General features: G+C 39.0%; 1 protein-coding gene across 2 annotated transcripts; it reads left to right on the top strand.

Moving 5' to 3' along the window:
- The first annotated feature begins 676 nt into the window (after window positions 1-676).
- Window positions 677-20,423, top strand: exosc9 (exosome component 9). Of its 2 annotated transcripts, none has more exons than XM_069194024.1 (12): window positions 677-816; window positions 2,173-2,267; window positions 3,258-3,377; window positions 9,178-9,280; window positions 10,835-10,972; window positions 14,777-14,859; window positions 16,134-16,266; window positions 16,678-16,766; window positions 17,908-18,054; window positions 18,377-18,516; window positions 19,603-19,678; window positions 20,183-20,423. In XM_069194024.1, the coding sequence occupies exons 1-12, from the start codon at window positions 751-753 to the stop codon at window positions 20,247-20,249; spliced, it is 1,257 nt and encodes a 418-aa protein (XP_069050125.1). In that variant the 5' UTR covers window positions 677-750; the 3' UTR covers window positions 20,250-20,423. The 2 variants fall into 2 exon arrangements, with proteins under 2 accessions (XP_069050125.1, XP_069050093.1); XM_069193992.1 differs by having other exon boundaries at window positions 18,377-18,540.
- The last annotated feature ends 560 nt before the right edge of the window (window positions 20,424-20,983 follow it).

Genomic DNA, 20,983 nt, shown 5'->3' with positions numbered 1-20,983 from the left:
CAGGTACTACCTCACGTTAAATTTTATAAAAGCTCTGGGAAAATTGAACTACGCATTTGGTATTAAGTGTACGGACAACTGTATACGATTACAACTTCCTACTTCTGAATTCTAAAATAATAAATAAAAAATCGAACTGCATTTGTGGTTTAAACAGACGCTGTTTTTTTTAAAACGTTTTAATGGTAGTAGATGAAGAATTTAGTATTTAAAATTCCGTGACTGTGTATCATACGGATCACTGCATTGGCAGCGGAAGACTGCTGGCTATTTGACGCCACACTGTGCTTTAAGCAAACAATGACATTCAGTGAAACCAGACTACATTTACGGAGGGAGGTTACATCTCATAGATGTCAGACAAAACTATTTCTATTAAAATAGGTGACTGAATTTATTCGAGGCCCTCCTTGACTTTGTACTAGCGATCTCCCGCAGCTACCTTTTATTAAAGGCACGTTTTTAACGGAAAATGTGCACGCTGAAATGGCAACGTGACGCCAAGAAAGCAGCTGTCAAATAAGTCAAAGTTGAGAACAGTGGCGTAAAATCAAAGATATATAAGGTACAAAGAAATCTATACAGTATTTAATATAGTATAGTGTCTTACAACCGAAACGCATTTCACATTCACGTGACTTCACATTGACGTCGCATCATGTGTGTCGTCATCCGTCTGCGCCTAGTGCATGTCGTGAGGGGAAACAGAGAGTCCATGTGTAGTAGTTACAGGTTCTGCAGAAATTCAGAATGAGGGAAACGCCGCTGTCCAATTGTGAACGACAGTTCCTCCTGACAGCCATAAAAGAGAAAAAGGTATGATTATAATTTAGAGCTTTAGTTAACTTGAACAAATCTGCCAAGAAGAATGGGCAAGATTGTTGTGCATAGTTAAAGACTTAACCAGAGACGTGTGACAGTAATTTCAGCTAAATGTGTTTTTTAGGAAATATTGAGATCAGGGTTTTGAATACTCACGCAATCAACATATTTCATTTTTTTCTCTTAAGTAACTTACCCTTAGGAGTCTTCACTTTGTGCATTCGATTTCTTAAAAAAGTGCATAGTTTTGTGATTTCCCAAAGTGAGACACCCTAGGACGCGTCGAAATACTTTTAAACAAGTAAGCAGACCATTAAAGTCATCGGTTAGCTCTGGAGATTTAGAGCTCAGCGGGAATGAAACCCGGCAGAGGTACAGGGTTGTGACCTATTGATATTGTTGTTAGTTTTCGAAGGTGTTAGTTACTGGGACATTTCTTAGGCCTGCATTAATATTGAGGTGGTAGTGGTTAAATCTCTGGATTCCTGACAGGTTTGCGTGCCGCGGCAGTACTCTTGAACATGACGATTATATCCAGAGTGCACCAGCAGATCCAGCTGTATAAATAGGTCCCAAAATGTGAATGTAAAAAGAGGTAATCTCTTGTAAATCAGCAAAAAATTATATCTGCAAAAAAACTACATAATCTGAAATATTTGTTAATATCTGAAATTATTTTTGTGCATAATTTATTATTTATATAATTTTGCATTTTGTTGCTTATTAAATACATTAGCTCCTGAGTCAATCTTCAGTATGATGTTCAGTTCATTTCTAAGGCTCTTCAGTAAATATGACACATTCATTTGTAGATAGAAACTAATTTAAAAAACCTCGTCATGTCCACTTTGTAACCATACTGTTCCTTCTAGATTCCTAATTGTGAACATTTTAGATTCATTTGGTGATTTTAAATGTTCTGTTAAAAAATACACTTTCATGCTGTTTTTCTTCTTATTGTTACTCTCTTAATATACCTGACATCTGAATATATCTGATAAAACACTGTAAAATCAAGGGGAAAAAAGAACATGCTTATTGTTACAAGTTTAATTGATAAACAATATATATGGAAATAATCTCTTTGTTTACAACACTACCATTCAATATATAAAGATATGAAACTGAGAAAGGCGTACAAGAATAAAATAATATTTGTTGGCTCTGTAAAACAAAATTGAAAATGATTTTTTATTTAGTCCATTATTCTAGTTTTTGAGATAATGTGAGATGTATTTTAACATGAGCCTGTGTTTAGTTCTAACGGTGTGGTATATATGATCTATATAACTCAATAAAGTTTTGGAACTTTGAAATAAATATCACATTTTTTTTTTTTTTTTGTTTCAGCGCCTAGATGGAAGACAAACGTATGATTACAGAAATATCAAGATCACCTTTGGTACACAGTATGGATGTTGCATTGTTGACCTTGGAAAAACAAGGTAAACGTTTGTCTAATCCACAATTAATGAGAGATTAATTAAGAGTTTTAATGAAAGATAAGAAATCTTGTTGAATGCTTAATTCTCAGCAAGTCAAATTAAATGTGATCTCAGGCACATTGGTGTTTAAATTTGAACATTTATGCCTGCATTGCTCCATTCCCTGCTATCTGCACTTTTTTCACCAATTCTGTGTTAATAATTAATACGAATGTATTTCTGACAGTTTGTCTTCTTTTTTAAGGAGAAGAGAGTAAAGTACATGTATTCATAGTTTGATTTGTGTTTGAATGGATTTTGTAAGTATTGTGTAAATGAACCAGAACATCTCTTTATGATGCTGAGTGTGAAAAGTACAGCAGCAGTTCTCAAACTCTCTTGGAAAACTATTCACCTGAATTGTAAGGATAGCACACATTGTAGGATAGCAGCAGACATTTTATTGCTGTTAAAAGGAGCTGTTTCCATACCTTTGCTACTTCAGTAGCAGTTACAAATGTGAAACTTTAAGTCTTTAGGTGGTTTTATAATGAGAGGAATTTGTTTGTTTCACAGGACAAAGTTTAAAGGGTGAAATTTTGGTTATTTCAGCCAAAGGTCTAGTTCTACATTTACTTTTGTCCTGTAGTTGTTTTTTGTTGATATCATTGCTGAAAAATCTATCTCTCACAGATCAGGTATGTACAATGAAAGTGTAATGTCCCACATCAATTTCCCTACGGGATTCATAAAGTATTATCTATCTAATGTTCTTTGGTATATCTTGTTATCTTGTGATTACCTTGTTAATTTAACACAGCACTTAATTGCTTGTGAAAAATACTTTATCACTTACTTTTTGTGAAGCTCTCCTGTCCAACTGTGATTTTTACCTGTAGTAATCCAGTTAGGAATTTACTGAAGAATTTTTGCATCCTTTTGAGTGAAAAGACAAATTCATAATGAAAGACACTGTATATGGCTAATAAAGTGATCTTATCTTATTTTCAGAGTGTTGGCTCAAGTTTCCTGTGAACTTGTCGCTCCGAAAGAAAATCGCCCAACAGAAGGAATTCTCTTTTTCAACCTGGAGCTATCACAGATGGCTTCCCCTGCTTTTGAACCTAGCAGGTATAATTCCCAGCTACTCTTCAAATATAATTTTAATAAGGAATTAAATTCAGACAAATAACAAAGGATGCCAAATTTAAACAAAACAGTGTGGCTTTTTTAAAGAAAAAAGTTAGGAAACCCATGTTATTTTGAAACTCAGTAAAATAGTGAGTGTCACTGTCTTATCTGTGTGCCTTTCATTTTGGATGTACTCTGTTGTTACTGTATGCTGTATATTATTCTTGTCTTAGACCTACAATACTACACATAATTAATCAACACACATCCCACATATCAAACTAGTTAGAGCTGCAATGCATTAAAAAGAAATGTAATGCACTTTAGTGTGTTATAGTTATATGTACTGATATATTACTGTGGAACTAGAATGTGCTAATTTTGCAGTAGATATTATAATAATAATAATAATAATAATAATAATAATAATAATAATAATAATTGCTTACACTTATAAAGCACTTTTCTGGACACTCCTCTCAAAGTGCTTTAAAGGTAATGGGGACTCCCCTCCACCACCACCAATGTGCAGCCCCACCTGGATGATGCGACGGCAGCCATAGTGCGCCAGAACGCTCACCACACATCAGCTATCAGTGGGGAGGAGAGCAGAGTAATGAAGCCAGTCCATAGATGGGGATTATTAGGAGGCCATGATTGGTAAGGGCCAATGGGAAATTTGGCCAGGAGGCCGTGGTTACACCCCTACTCGAAAAGAAAAGCCCTGGGATTTTTAATGACCACAGAGAGTCAGGACCTCAGTTTTACGTCTAATCCAAAGGGTGGTGTGTTTTTACAGTATCCGTGTCTCTGTCACTATACTGGGGCATTAGGACCCACACAGACCACAGGGTGAGCGCCCCCTACTGGTCCAACTAACACCTCTTCCAGCAGCAACCTTAGTTTTCCCAGGAGCTCTCCCGTCCAGGTACTGACCAGGCTCACACCTGTTTAGCTTCAGTGGGTTGCCGGTTGTGGGTTGCAGGGTGATATGGCTACATATGAAAGTACATCCTCCGTTTCGCTGATAATTTACCATGTATTTTTTGACAAGAGAAAAGTCATGAGGAGAAATATTAAATCTTTACGGCACTTTGAGATTGAGTAGAATACTGTTACGTGTTATCACCACAATTGCTAGGCCAAAGGAATTGTCAGAAGAGTCACACATGAGACCCATTTGACCCATTGAGCTCATTTGGTCCTGTTTCTGTATATTTCTGTATTCTCCCTTAGCCAGTACTGGGTGTGCTGGGATCAAACCTCCCAGATATCACCTCCCCAGAAAATCGTTTGGACAGTCTAGAGCAGCCAATCAAAGCAGCATTGCGTTTCTTCCCATGTAAACATGGGGACTACATATAGACTCCACTGGCAGAATTGAACCCAGGATCCTGGAGTGGTGAGGCAGTTATGATAATGATTAATTGGATTAATTACTGCACTTGATTCAATACTGGTTTAACTGGACACCAGTTCAGGCTCAGAGTGGATGTTAGCATGACATGAGAGTTAACATTACTCTTTCAGACAGTATCAAAGGATCTTTAATGAACAAATCTGTAGTTGGGATATTGGATTAATGTCTCACCCGGAGAATGTCATCTCTTATATTCCAGCATCTCTGGTACTGCACTGGTATATTGGTTTATAAATTCTGGGTGGGAAGCCTCTGGTTCGTGAAAGTCATATAGGCCAGCACTGAATTTCCCTGAAGGTCTCGCATCTCTGTAATAGCAAGACTGAAAAGGCCTTTCTTTGTTTCTGAGACCTGACAAGAATAGCTTGTAAGGTGGTAATGAGCCAACCATGCTACTGGGCTGCATAAGTCTTAGAATGAGATTATTAATTTTACAATGTAATGTTGTTAATTAAACCTATGGGAGGATCTGTGTTTAGTGCTTCATTATCAACCCGTTTAGTAGTTAGTAGTTAATTAATCCCAGGGTCTCATCTTGCAATTTCTTGAAAGAATGCAGGATATTGGCTTTAACAGCATGGCTGGGTAGCTCGTTCTATACTCCCAAAATCCTTTTGATAGAGAAAAGCTTCCTATGCTTGGGTTTAAATGTGCTTCCATGTAGTTTCCACTCACGTCCCTGGTTCGTTTTTCACTGTTAAATCTGCCGGATTGACTTGATCGTTGACTTTCAATGCTTTTGAATACTTGCAGGCCCCCTTGTAGTCTTTTCTGTTAAAGACTAAAAAGGTTCGGTTCCTTCAGCCCCGGAGTGAATGTATCCGATTGCTCTTCTCTGGACTGATTCCAGAACAGTAATATCTTTTTTGTGATGTGGTGACCAAAATTGTGCACAGTATTTTAAATTAGGCCTTACTTGTACGCTAATCAGTTTTAGCATAACATCACTTGATTTAAATTGGGAGATTTTAACTATATATCCTTGCATTTTGTTCCACCCCTTTGCCTAGAAGATGTAAGTGATGTTACTATAAACACCTAAGTCTTTTTTCATAGGTTATGTCTTCTGTCTCATCATTTTTCTTCTCATTGTAAGAATAATTGTACTTCTTTGTCTCATTTTTCTTCCTAGTTTAACTGTGATTGATTTGGCAGCTACAGTTTAGGTATAATTTATGAGAATGTGTTTGAAATGTATGTGCTTATTCCTGGAGCTGCTTCTCTCAAATAATCTCTCAAAGTATCAGTAAAATTGGCCAGCAGCACTGAGTGACAGGTGAGCAGAGGTCTGCTCCACTGTGCTCCTGCCGGGGGTGAGCGTGACCCAGGGTGATACATCATCAGAGCGATTCATTTTACAGCTGTACTAATGCGCTTACATTTTTAATGCATATCAGGGAATCAGCACATCATAATTTGTGATCATTATGATGTGTATGATACATGACCAGAATAATTCACAAGCTTTTCCACTTTGATAAACATTTTGGCTTTGAGCGGTGAGCAATCACAAATTGACCGGGGCATTTCTGGCAATTGTATCTGACCTTCTGGTTGCCTTTTGTCTCCAGTTTATCTTAATACTTTACTTCCTGAAGTCTTTAATAGCAACAGGACAGGCGTCTCCAAAATACTGAATTGTTTTTTCCCTTTTCAAACAAATGCTGCTCCTTAACAAATACCAGTATTAATGTGGTGTGAACATAAATTCTCAAAAAAGTCCAAAAAAGAAAACTTCACTTTTATTTACCACATTGTGATTTAAAGGGTGCTTTATCCAAGGATTATGGGGCTGAACAAATGTAAAAAAAAATTACCTTAAAGACCTCAAACATTTTGAAGTTTACAGTTTAACAATGTCCCCCCAGCTAATATAAATGTCCAACGTAGACACATTTATTTTTAAAGTATTTTTATAGCATTTAATTCCAACAAAAATACATAATACATAATCTCCATATTAAAGTAATGTTACAGGACACGGGGAGCCATGTTAGCTCAGACGGCAAGGGCGTCTGGCTCCTGACCGGAAGGTCCTGGATTCAATCCCAGGTAGGGGCCGGTGATGTAGCTTGCTCTAATTCCTTCCAGACAGCTCCCACGTCCATTCAGCCGGCTTTCCACATGAGTACCGGGGGTTTATCCTTCCAGGGGTAATAGGCCGTCCGGAGCGTGATGCTGAACACATCACCCCCACCTCCAGTATCAGTTGGTTGAGAAAAATGGTGGCCCTTGCCCCCCATTCTCCATGGGCCTTTATGGCCTGAAAAGGGACCTACCTACAGGACATGGGAATTGTAACCTCGCCAAACGTGAGGTTAAGCCAGTCCAAGGACAAGCAGGCTCCCTGATTGCAGATGATAAAGACTTAACAATCAGAGAGTGATTAATTATGATTACATTATGTAACTTTCCAGAAAGTTACAGACACAATAAGGATATCTATCTGGAAGTTACCACACATTCCCCGTTCTGAATTATCCAAGAAAAGCAGGTCCCAGGAGCAACATGTAGCAATTTTCCTCCAGTAACACGTTTCTTGGATGATTCTATCGGTGCATTATCATGGCTCAGCTCTTAGGGCCAATAAGACAAGGACTCTCCTCGGAAACCTGTCGTGCATCCCTAGCCTGCTATCTTATCAGATTTAATTACCATCGAGTATCTATGGCATGCGTTTGATCCTGAGGTGTGTGCTGTTTGATGGCCACAGGCAACGGCACAGTTTTAGGACACCAGAGGGCAGAGTACCAGTATCCTCAAGGCCAGACTCAGACTCTGATTGGTCGGTGTGATACGGAAGTCCTGCGGTCATTGATGCATGGCGCACGTATCACAGGAGGGTTTCCTCTTTCTTGATTGTTATTTTTTAATAATACATCTCCATAAAGAGCTGTGTCCCAGGGAGATGCTGAAAACAGGCTTCAGTTCTCCCTAGGTTTAGCAGAACATGTTATTATAATAGCAGTACTAAGGGAGACTCAGTGACAGCATTTAGACTAACTTAAATATAAACAGTTAATATAACAATTTGAGCATAATTTCTGTTTAAAGTTTGATATGTGTGGTATTAATCATGTGGTCTTAAGTCTAAGTTAAATGGAGCCAGTTAATATAAGGAACAAACACTTCTTTGAGGCAATTAAAGGGGAACTGCAGTCCCAATATCTTAAAATGTTTCTTTAAATCTCTGTGACAAAATAAATACATGACGTTATAGAAAAATTATACAAATTTCGAATTCGGCACAAAAATGTGAAATTACTGAAAGTTGACATTTTTTCGCAAACTCGCACTCAAATTCCCATGCATTGAGACGTGAACCAGCCCTTCCTGCTCACTAGTTGCTGTAATGACCGACCAATTAAATGTGATGTACGACCAAATAAGTACATGTTGTGCAGCAGACATTTCGCCTCAGTAATGTTCCAATGTGATCTGTGCGCAGAGCTACGTGTAAGTAGTGTTTGTCTGCAAAACGGTCTCAAAGTTGAGAACAATTTTTCATTTGGATTCAAAGAGGTGTATTCACAAGCCTGCTTCTTTAGAATGTAATAAGGCTGCAACACCTCACTGGAAGTTTTGTTGCCTGATTCTGAATCTCAGAACATGGCACTGCGCATACCTGGAATTTTAGTCTATTTTGTGATGTTAGTTGGAGGTTTTTACAAATTACTGTGCATATTTTACTTTCATTGTGGTTTGAAATGCACTCATCAATGCTGAGTCTATCTAACCCTGAAAGATCAAAGCATTGCAGTTCCCCTTTGATAGACAAGTAACTTAGTTAATCAGACAGCAGGTGGCACTTTCTGTGACTCACAAATCCCATAAAAGTACCTGACCAGTGCACTTAAGGAGGGCTGGTTTAGTGAGCACTCTTGCACTGAGGTAAAACCCGTGTCTGGTTATAGCTCTAAAGTTGTGATTTTGTTATTAAAAGATTTATAACATGAGTTTTACAGCATATAATTGTAAAAGCAGGAAGGATCTGTAAGAACTCACTTTTTATTTATCTTATATATATATAGTCGTAAAGCTGATTAAGACATGTATTGTCAGTCCGTTTTGGAATGCAATATTTTAGCAGCTATGAAAATCCTTGAAAATGGTGAAAACAGGATTATTGATCTTCCCATTCTGAGGAAATGTTTTCAGTGTCCATTAAATGTGTGTGGAGATAAGTTCTATTTCTTTCCTGTTTAGAGTCCCAAGGAACTATTAAAACATATGGGTAAGTTTAGTAAATGTATAAGAAGTTTGATTTGCTGATATAAACCTCTGATGTGAGGCAGATTTATCCTTAACTTACCCTAATGTTTTGGGTATTTTTGCAGGTATGGATTGTGAAAAACGTTTGTTTGTTTTTTTGTTTTCCAGGCAGTCTGAGTTACTTGTGAAGTTAAACAGACAACTTGAGAGGTGTCTGAGGAATTCGAAGTGCATAGACACGGAGTCGCTGTGTGTGGTGTCGGGTGCGAAGGTAAAATACTTTTTTGAATGACCAAACTGAGTCCTTATACTGGAAGCACTGTGCATTGGGTAACTGGTAGGGTGTAAAAAAAAAATCTTCTTATACTAGGAAGAAAGGTCTAGAGAGCAGGTGATTCATTCCAGCTCTGCTCTTAACTATATGACAACCTTTTACTGGTTTAATTGGGCCAATTTAATCTTTGTTGGTGTTTTAAAGCAACCTAGAAACCTGCAGACATACTGGTCCTCCAGGACCAAGATTTCATTCCTCTTATGCAGTATGTCCTGTGTAATGTGTAAAATGTTGTGATGAATATTAATTATATTGTTTACCGATAATTTGTTTACAGGAAGAGAAAAGTATGTTAATGATGAAGGGTTAAACTTACTTTTCCAGCATTTTGGTTTTTTTTCTACTGGTATTTGTTCTCTGGTGTGGCTGTAATGGAGGGTGGTAGCGGGAGGTTATTTTAAGTGAATGGGATCTAGAGATCTGAGATGTGGCTGGACTCAAAATGTGATTTCTCCTTTGGTATGTACTGTGTGTTTTAAGCTGTTTTAAGTACGAAAAGGGGAATAACACCACAGTGCTCCTCTAGAGAGAGGAATGCTCGTGACGCATGAATGCCACTTCACAAAGTCTTTACTGAGAAGGTGATTTTCAAATGAGTCTAAACGTCAGGTTTGTCTTTAAGTGTTGAAATAACCTGAGTCTTCTTGTTGTTATTAGTTCTGTGAACCTTAAAAAGAGGATGTTGGTAGTTGATCCATCCATCCATTTTCTAAACACTTTATCCAGTCCAGAGTTGCAAGTGGAGAGCTGGAGCCTATCCTGGCAAGCAATGGGCCGCAAGGCAGGGTACACTCTGAGGGGATGCCACTCCATTATAATAATTAATATAATTGCTTACACTTATATAGCGCTTTACAGGTAATGGGGACTCCCCTCCTCCACCACCAATGTGCAGCCCCACCTGGATGATGCGACGGCAGTCATTGTGCACCAGAACACTTGTCACACATCAGCTATTAGTGGGGAGGAGTGATGAAGCCAATTTATAGATGGGGATTATTCGGATGAATGGTAAGGGCCAATGGGAAATTTGGCCAGGATAGTGGTGTAACAACCCTACACCCCTAATGACCACAGAGAATCAGGACCTCGGTTTTTACATCTCATCCAAAGGACGGCGCCTTTTTACAGTATAGTGTCCCCATCATTATACTGGGGCATCAGGACCCACACAGATCGCAGGGTGAGCGCCCCCTACTGGTCTCACTAACACATCTTCCAGCAGTTTCCCAGGAGGTCTCATCCAGGTACTGACCAGGCTCACACCTGCTGAGCTTTAGTGGGTTACCAGTTGTGAGTTGTAGGGTGTTTGGCTGCTGGCGGGGCAGTGCAGGGCACACACAGACACACTCACACCGGGGCTAAACTCCATGCGGACAGCAGCCCAGGTCTGGCATTGAACCCAGGGCCCCAGTGCTGCGAGGCAGCAGTGCCCAGCACTGCACCAGCACGCTGCCCTTGTTGATACCGTCTGTGTCGGGTGTCTTGCAGGTGTGGCAAGTCCGAGTAGACGTGCATGTGTTGAACCATGATGGTAACATCATGGACGCTTCCAGCATCGCTGCAATCACAGCCTTGTGTCACTTCAGAAGGCCTGATGTCTGCGTCCAAGGAGAGGAGGTCACTGTGGTGAGTGTTATGCTGTGGCTCCAAGCAAGTTTGTACTCAAATGAGGGATGAAGAAGCTCTTTTCTTCTTTTTTGTGGATTTTCTTAAGTAAAAGTCACAAAATTGTGCCTGTATGTAGCAGAGCTGTTTATTTGGGGTAATTATATACGGTCTCATTAGTGCTGCTAGTTAATACACATTCAGCATCAAAGAAAGTAATCAATTTAATCTGTTAAACCCAGAATATGAACTGCCAACTAGTTTGTTTTTTTTAATTTTATTTTGATTTTTTTATACCTTGTGAAATCCATTTTGAACAATTTATGTGCAAGACGTACAAATAAGTTCACTTAAAACTACGCATTTTAAAGTGTTATAAAGTCATTAATGTACCTAAAATGAAGCTGCCTTCATCCTGATGTTGTAGCATCTTGAAATAATTCTTAATGATTTTAGCTGTTTATCACTGAGAAAGTGAAATGTTTATTTTTTTCTTACTGTTACCTCTAATGAGTATCATTGTTCGTTATGAAATATTTTCAAGCTACCTCATGTAAGATATTCTCTAAGAAATGTGACAGTTCTGTTTCTTTCACTAGCATACAGTATGTTTCTTTACAGTGATTTATGACAAACCGTAAAGCAATGAAAGAAGAAAAACAATTGCCAGTATTTCAGAACTAAAGAGCACTTCTGTATTCTTATACATTTTAGCCCAAGTAGGGCCTCAAGGCCAAGCTGTGAGAGACACTGAGGGAAACTAATGGAGACAACATTACAACACTGTAAATAAAGACCCATGGTTGTCATGGCAACATTTGCATAGAAACAAAGCAGGAGGCCTCTGAGGTCTACTATCACCATGTTTTCAACCTCTGTATGCATTGGCTTCCAGGATAATTGTCTGATGTGAAAAACAGTAACAAAATAAACAGTAGCAAAACAATTTTATAAAAACCTTATAGTGACTTAGCCTCTCCAAAGTGACTACAAATTTGAGATCTAAAAAGGTATATTGTCATGTTATTGATTAGCTGATGGAATAATTACAGTATCTGTATGGTGTACAACTGAGGATATTTTTACAAATATGTATTAGATCCATCAAATAATACTATATGCCAGAATATATAAGTACAGTGACTAGCTGCTACCATCAGAGAAAAACTGCAAAAAAAACATCATCCATCATTATATATGTGGTGTTCACATGTAGAGTTGAGCTGTATGTTTTCTGTATTCCATTACTTGTGTCACAATTACTGCTTTTTTGAAAGCAGCAGAATCCCAGCAGCACATAAACACTGACAAGGCTGAGTTTCCAAGCAATTGTTCTCACAATGAATTCCTCTGTGGCCAGAAGGCCACAAAAGCAGCCTTTTCTTTTTTGCAAGGGTTTCTTTTAGAGCTGGGTTACAGCTGCTCTCTTGTGGAATTCTGTGCCATTCCTCTGGCAGAGCCTGGTGAACCTTGTATCTGCTCACTGGTACCTGAGCCCTAGATGCCGCACACATCCCATCTTAATTCTTCAGTGGGGTCTAACAAGTAGGGCATCCCCTGCATAACGGGTACATTCCCATGTCAAAAGAGAGCTGTTACGCCAGTAGCTTAATGCCGTGCAGTGTTGTCCTGGAAAGCTGTTGTGTCGTGTCAGTTATGAGCCCACAGAAAAAGGAACAAGGGAGGTCCAGGGACTTGATCAGGTTCACTGTATGTAGCACTATGCAGTCGGTTGGCCGTCAGTCACTACGTCCAGATCTTTGCACGTTGACCTGCCCATTGAACCACTGATCTGTTGCACACAAACATAACATCACTTTATTGGCCATATACAATTTCTTGCATTAGGAATTTGTCTTTTCGCATACCCCAGCTAGCTCTCAATGAGATACAGACACACAGACAGGGAGAGAGAAACTTGGGGTCATTTGTACAGCGCCCCTGGAGCACTTGGGGTTAAGGGCCTTGCTCATGGGCCCAACGGAGTAGGATTCCTCTGCCAGCTGTGGGATTTGAACCGGCAACCTTCCAGCAACAGACGCAGATCCTTAGCCACAGAGCCACCGCTTCGCCCCTAAGTAGTGCATCATCCTGCACATCTGCGCCACACTTGCTATTATCCATTAGGGTGGTCTAAACAATACCTTGATTCATTTCTAAAAAGGACTTGGTTCCACTGTTACATGTCTGCCCGAGGTGACTCAGTCCAGCTTCCATCATACTAATGACACAAAGGCATTGTTCTCTTGATAGGCAGGATATACCTTAAATATAAATAAACTCAAGACATGGACAGAGACTGACGGAGACTGTATCACCGGCTCTCTCCTTTTATTTTTCCTCACTACCACCAGCTTTGGCATTCAACAGTTTAAATCACCCCATGACCTGCGCCCACTCAGTTTATTAATGATGTAATTCAGTGCAAATGCAACCGGACAGAGTCCTTGGAGTGTATCACAGCCAGTCACTAATGTCATTGCAATTACATTTTTAACATTTATAGGATGTTTTAAGCTAGATGTATTATCCAGCCCAGAATTCTTACTTGTTGTGTGATGTTTTTTGTTTCCATTTTATCTGGAGTGTGGAGAACATTGTTTTTTTATGCTTAGTCTGTTTTCTAGCCATAGAAAAGGGAGAGTTAGGATTGTATTGGGGCAGTTAGGGTAGAAATCAGAGATCCAGTCTTCCGATTATCAGATTGCCTGAAGGGGTTGAAAAGGATGAAGCCATTAGTCTGACCCAGGAATCTAAGCTGAAACAGCTCTTTTTTCCGACTTCTCTTTGGCCTGTTTAGATTGAAACAAGCCTGCAGGATTTATGGTGGGGTTAAATGGAGCAAGAACAAACCTTGAACCTTCATTTTTAAGAGGAAAAAATAAAGGTGTTCCACCTCTACATGATGGATACTGCGTTTGTCCTGATGATTTAGTTTCCGCTGCTCAATGGCAAAAACCTTTGGCTTCTGTACAGAGAGGATTGTGAGGCAGCCTACCTGGCTATTCACCACCGACCAGCCAGTCTTTTCAACTTAAATAAAAACACACACATTGAAAAGGTAGTTTGTTCCATCCTCCTGGTACCCCTTGTGTATAAAATGCCCTCCATCGTCAGAATTAAATGCATTTCTACATTGTTTTCACTTGTGTCCTCAGGTTTCTAAAGAAGACCCCTGGGCTGTCTCATCCAGTGTCTTTGAGGATCTTTGAATACTTGTATCAGATCCCCTTGTAGCCCTCTGTGTTCTGTAGTAGAAAGCTCCAGTTTGTCCAGTCTGTCAGTCAAACCATGTTCTTGAGTGGTCTTCAAACCTAATAGGAAGAATATAAGATCTTGCAGCCTTGGATGATTAAGAGAGAACATGTACAAAATAATTAATACTGCTAGATATTATATGTGCATATCAAGCACAGTCAAATGACATTCTAAAAAGTGGTGTCTCCACACATTTGAGAAGGTGGTATGCTGCTACTCAGAAAAGGACCTTCTCATAAAGGATGAAATATCTTTGCAAACTTTAATTGGGATCATTTAAAGAATTTGTCATCAAAATAAACAATTAAATTTTAGATGCGAGATGTAAAAACATAAGAAAGTAGTGAATGCCATGCTGCCAAAATAGCAAAGATTGTGGAATCCAGTGAAGACCACAGCAGAACTAGGTGCCTGAGAGAGATGGGTATTAAGTCTGTATTTGACTTCTAATTTGTGGACTCGTATTCTTACAGTGATTGTGGCTTATAAGCCTGCAGGGTGTGAATGGCAGCCACTACAGTAGAGACTATCCAACATGATTGTGGGCTTTCTGCTGTCTTTTCACAGTTCACCCCAGAAGAGAGAGATCCAGTTCCATTAAGCATCTACCATATGCCCATCTGTGTCAGTTTTTCATTCTTTGAGCAAGGGTAAGTGTTCAGTGAAGCAGACCACAGTTGTTGGAACCACCGAACAAGGCATCTAAGGATTTCAAAGTCTTATTGAGCCCCAGCTGCTTAATATTATCTGTGTGCTATTTAAAGCACAGTTCCTAACCATCAACTTTTTCTTTACATTTGTTTCTCCACTCTCCCTCCCCCTCTCTTTCGCTTTCTCTAAGAACAGGACCCCAAACCACACTCTCCCATCTGCAAAGATGGATTGGTGTTGTAATACCCTGCTTTGAATGCATTAGATATTGAAAGTCACCACTGTAAAAAAAGGTTCCCTCAAGGACAGTGCATTGTGTGCATTATTCAGTTGTGTTTTAGGTTAGTCTGGCATCTACAACTTGTATATCTCATACATGTTGTTCTTTGATTATCAAATACTGAAATGAAATAGGCAGCAAAGTACTAAATCATGAGGGAGGTGGTGAAACTTTCATTAGTGTTAATGATAATTGTTTAGTTCTGGTGTAAATGTTTGTTGTTTTCCATCACTGTTATTAGGGGTGTTCTTCTTATGTAAACAATTAGATTTTTAGTGTCTGTTATCTGACATTTTCTAATAAATGTCTAAAATGTGTTGTGAAGTATTTTGAGAAAGGCACAAACGAATGTTTCTCGGTATACAAAACTGCTCATAATCTAATAAAGGGAAAACAGGCTTTCAGCAGTAGCTAAGTGTGCTGGTGGCTTCACACAGGAAAATGCATTTATTCTTTGCACAGTCTCTGCACAAAACATTTTAATCAAGGAAGCAGGGAATTACTTGATATTTATGACTGCTCAGATGTAGATGTCTGTTGATGACTTCAATATGCCATTAGTATTCCAATTAACAGAAAATTGCTTATGCTCTGTGTATCAGTTTTATACATTGTCTGTCCATGACTGAAATACTCTTTACTGTTCTGTCCTGTTGCCTTAAGTATGCTATTCCTCACTCCCATGATGTTCTGAGGCTCAAAATGTCTGTCCCTCACATTATGTATTATGTTACTTTTAGAAAAAATTAAAACTGCTGTTTGTATGATTGCCTGATTAATTCATACCCTTGTTGTTGTGGGGAGCAAGCACAATGTTTGCCTTTTAGAAACAGTCCACTGTTGCTGTTGTTAACACTAGATGTAATTTGGAAAGCAATCAGGTTTTCATCATGTTACCATCTAGAAACTCAACATGCTGCTGTGATAATAAGTTTTCATCTACGAGCATCTGATATATAATGAATCACTGCCTAAATTATCATATTCCTGCAGGACCTATTTGTTGGTGGATCCCTGCGAACGTGAGGAGAGGGTGATGGATGGGTTGCTGGTAATAGCAATGAACAAACACAGAGAAATGTGCTCTGTCCAGTCCAGTGGAGGAATCATGCTTCTGAAGGAGCAAGTAAGAACTCCATTCATATGCAAGAGAGCTGTGTCAGTCATCCACTGCAGGCCAAACTGGTTTCCATTGTATTCTCATTTTTTATCAAGCTCATAGAAATGACAAAAATTCTTTAAGAGGGGGAAAATATCTTTATCTTGGTAATTGGTTGTAAGCGTGTTAAAATATAGTTCCCACTTTGCAGATAAACATCTTTTTTAAAACTTTTTAAGTGAATTTGCAACACTTTGTTTATTGCAGTATTTTGTTCTGGCGTTTTTTGTAAAGCAACAGTAATATTGTATTTGAATAACAATTTTCAAAATCACTATCAGAGTAATTGTAATACAGAAAGCTGTATTATAGCCTATAAGAATGCATTTTACAGATTTTACAAAAATGCATATCATTTTGTTACAAAATTGTTTGCAGGTTCTAAGATGCAGTAAAATTGCCAGTGTCAAAGTAGCGGAGGTAACAGAACTAATCAACAAAGCTCTGGAAAATGATAAGAAAGCCAGGTATGTGTTTGAGTTTCTGTAATATTTATCAATAATAGTCTTGTTTATAAAATGTTCAATAGTAGAATAGTAATTATTTCTGTTTTTCATTGCAATATAGAGGACACTTGTTCTGAAATGTGAAAATTTGCTGTGAGTGCTGCCCTTTGTTTTACATCCTTTCCTGGGTTTTGTAAAAGTGTTAAATGTTTAAGTGTTTTTTTTTCTAGTTCATTCTGTATGATGATCAAGCAGAAAAGTGTATCTTGTCACACTTTGAAAACAAAAAGGATAGGTAGAGTAACACCAGTGCTTTCTCAGAGCACAGAAAGAAAGGTAGTGATTTTATGTGCCAAGGAATGATGCCAAAAATTCAGACAGACTACTAGACAGTGGTTTCACTCCATCTATCCATCCGTTTTTCTAACTGCTTCATCCAATTTAGAGTCGCAGGTGAGCCAAAGGCTTTCGTGGCAAGAAAAAGGCACAGGGCAGGACAGAGCTTGGATGGAAAGCCAGTCCATCACAGTGCACACACAGGCACTAACACACGCACACTCACACCAAGGCCATTTACACAGACAGTGGGTGAGGAGAACATGCAAACTCCATGCAGATAGCACCATAGGAGTTGAACCCAGGTACCCATGCTCTGCAAGGCAGCAACGCTTACCAGAATGCCACCCTTCACTCCTACGAGTTTGTCCTCAATTATGTTGCAAACTATTAAAGGAATGAATTGGAGCACAGCTTCAACCAGGGAGCCTTTTTTGTCATTTCCATTAATTTTTAAATTTAAGCTGAGATTCAAAATCAGTGATTTAACAGTTTTAATCCATTACATCTAGTACAGTAAATCATGTTATATAAATTCTAAGGAAATATTCACCATTGAATTGTATTTTTCCCATTAAATATTAGGCTGTGTACCTCTTGTTTCCTTTAAATTGTTACTCTACTCAAAACCATGGACCAGAATGTAATAGGTTTCGTCTACATTGTAGTACAAATTGTAAATGTTTAAGGTACTTTACTGAAATAGATTTCCAAAATGATGAATCAGTCTAAATTGGCTTCATGTGGTACGGATGCAGTTTGAGCAATGAAAATCTAATGTTGCCCCTTTGCACAGGAACATTGTTTGTATTTTCTTCCTCTCTAGGAAAGAAGGAGGGAAGTTTGGCTTTGCTGAGTCAATTCCCAAGCAGTTAATCACAGCGTTAAAGGCAGATGTTGCTCCTGTAGAGATGGGCGATATTGAAGAGAAGGCTGAAGACATCATCAGCAGTACAGAGCCCCCACCAGAAACGTATCCTTTTTTTTAGATGTGTATGTTCTGCTTTGCACATTGAAAAAAACAAGATGACCAAAGTTGTTATCAAGATAGTTACTTTCCTGCCCTGCCTGGGTTGACTCCAGAACACACAAAGTAATGTAGTCTTTTGACATATGCTTTTAATATATTTCGCTCAAAGTGTTCTTTAGGTAAGTGTTGATGGACGTCAGGGGTACATTCAGACCTAAATGTCTAGATCAGAAGGACATAGAATAGGCCTTGAACACTACTTCACTTCAAGTGCAGACTTCAGGTAGCGTCTCTGTCCACACCAATACTTTCTTAACTGTGCCAGCGTCCCCTCCCCTGTGCTGCGGGCACCAGGAACTGCCCAGATTGGAGAAGGGCTGCTCAATACCTGGGGACTGGAGGAGACTGAAGATGGCGACGAGCCCGAGGACCAGGTCATGGAAGGAGAGAACACAAAAGTGGAAGGCAAGACCAGAGATGCTGACACAGGCACGCGAAAGATCAAATTCCCGTCTCTCTGTTTGTTATGTGAATGTGTATGAGCTTGGGGGCGTCCGGGACGAGCCATCAAGCCATGTTGTTGAAGCAGATACCCTGGGTTCCTTCAGGAAATGGCTGGATGAGATCCTTGGATCAGTTAACTACTAACTGCCAAAGGGGCCGGATAGGCTGAAGGGCCTCCTCTCGTTTGCATTAAGCATTTTATTATCCTGTCCAAGGAAAATCACTATATAAATATGGGGCTTTATTATTAATAAATATAATTGTTAAATGTTGAGAACCATTCCGTAGTGTGCCTATATTGAAAATATTCTCATAGAAATATTTAATCACCTTCAAATGAAAGCCCGATGCACATTGTCTTCAGTACTAACTTCCGCATTTTTATTCCTTAATTATAAACGTTCTATACTTTCTGTAGAGATACGTTTTATATATATATGTTCTGAATCTATAATGGGGTGACATAGTAGCGCAGTGGTAAGCAATCCTGCCTCACAGCACTGGGGCCCGGGGTTCAATTCCTTGAGTGTTATTTGCATGGAGTCTGTATGTTCTCCCTGTGTTCACACGGGTTTCTTATGGGGGCTCCAGTTTCCTCTCACAGTCAAAACACATGCTGATAGGTAAATTGGCTTCTGGGAAAACTGGCCTAGGTGTGACTGTTTGTGTGTGTCTGCCCTGTGATGGACTGGCATCCTGCCCAGGGTATACCCTGCCTTGCTCCTGTTGCTTGCTGGGATAGGCTCCAGCTAGCTACCCTGTAACCCCAAATTCGATGAAGCAGTTAGTACATGGATGAATGTATCTATAATAAATGATAGCAGTGCAAACATTAATAAGTTTATTAATGGTTTTTTATCCAAATTAACCAAATAAGTGAGAACATTTATACAGCAGTGCATTTTACATCTGAGTGAAAAACCTTGCTCAGTGGTACAGCAGTGCCTCCTCCAGGATTTGAACCCACAACTTTCCAAATTAGTGTTTTCCAGAGCCGAATACTCATCACCACTGCCCAGAGTTACTCTATTTTTCTTTTGTTCATAGAAGAAGCCGTGATCATCTCTGATAGTGAAGAGGAAGATGTTGTCATATTAAACCCAGAAATAAAAAAAGATGTCAAGTGAGTATACTCATGCTTCTGATTTATTTTCCTGTGTTCCCAGTTCCTCTAACTAGCTATCACATGTTGAAGTCTTCAAAATTAAACCTGTTCTGCCTAAGGTTTTGTAATAAAATCCTATCCTTGGTCTCACTGGTTTTTAGTGTGATACAAATTTCATGTCTGCTAAACATGTTGACTGCATTATTGTTTTTCAATACAAACTTCAATAAAGGCCTTTGTCTGTTTGATTTCTGATTAGTGGCCTATAGGAGGGACTAAAAACATTGCCTTCCAGCAAAGAGGGCAGAGTTATAGACAGACATCACTGCAGAAGTGTTCAGACAACCACGATCCAAGACCCAAGCCTTCTCACAGATTTGTAATGCAAAATCCATAATCTATTTCACATTTTTATGCTTGTGACAGGGATTTTATTTAAATGAGAAGTGTTGTCTTGTGCTGAGTTTTCTGTAAATGATCACTGTCTAATATTGGTTTTCCAATATGTATGCTGTTTTATAGAACACAGACCGTGATCCCTCAACAACCACGTGCAGGTGCTTCCAAGAAGAGGAATAAAAAGAAATAAACCTACTGGAGAAAGAGAAAATCAGTTTTCAAAACGAGGAGATAGTATTAACACAGCCCATACACAGATTATGTACTCCAGTTATTTTTCCATTAAGCATTGTAATTTTTCTATTCTTTAGGTTTTTATTTTGGCATTCCATGGAAAATTAATAAAAATGGCAAACAGTTCTCAGCCTGATGCTTCAGGAAGTTCTCTGGCAATACGACATAGGATAAAGGATACTACACATAATACAGGCACAGCATGGTCCCATGTGAAGTAATGATTTAGAGAGCCAGTTATCTATATTATTATCTAGAATATAAAACAAGTTATAGATGACCTGGGGATTTTTATTCTGCTCTCCCTTAATTCTTTTTCCAGTACAGCAACATTTTGAATTTGTATATGCGTTATACCTTATTATATTACTTTACCGCAAAACATACCATATTGATCTTCACAGTTTAATAAAAAATACGGGTTTGTCTTAAGTGGGTCGGCTGTAACACCTTCAGGCAGAGCACGTCTTGGACATGCATGGGAATCTCATCTCTGCAGGCATTGTGTCCTGGGCGAGTGATACAGAGAGAGGTTTCCATTAATACATCCGAATATCGGAATAGGGACTGAGGGGGCTGGAGATGGGAATGTCTTAAAGGTCTTTTGGGGTTGATACTAATGGTCAACCAAGCAAGTCTTCTGTGTGGCTTTCTTGCAAAGTTGTAGTAAATTGCTGTTTTAGCACAAAC

The sequence above is a fragment of the Lepisosteus oculatus genome, chromosome 1 (genome assembly GCF_040954835.1).
Source record: "Lepisosteus oculatus isolate fLepOcu1 chromosome 1, fLepOcu1.hap2, whole genome shotgun sequence".
NCBI classification, from domain to species: Eukaryota; Metazoa; Chordata; class Actinopteri; order Semionotiformes; family Lepisosteidae; genus Lepisosteus; species Lepisosteus oculatus.
Note: the sequence above shows the minus strand (reverse complement) of the source record. Positions and strands in the feature narration are given on the sequence as shown.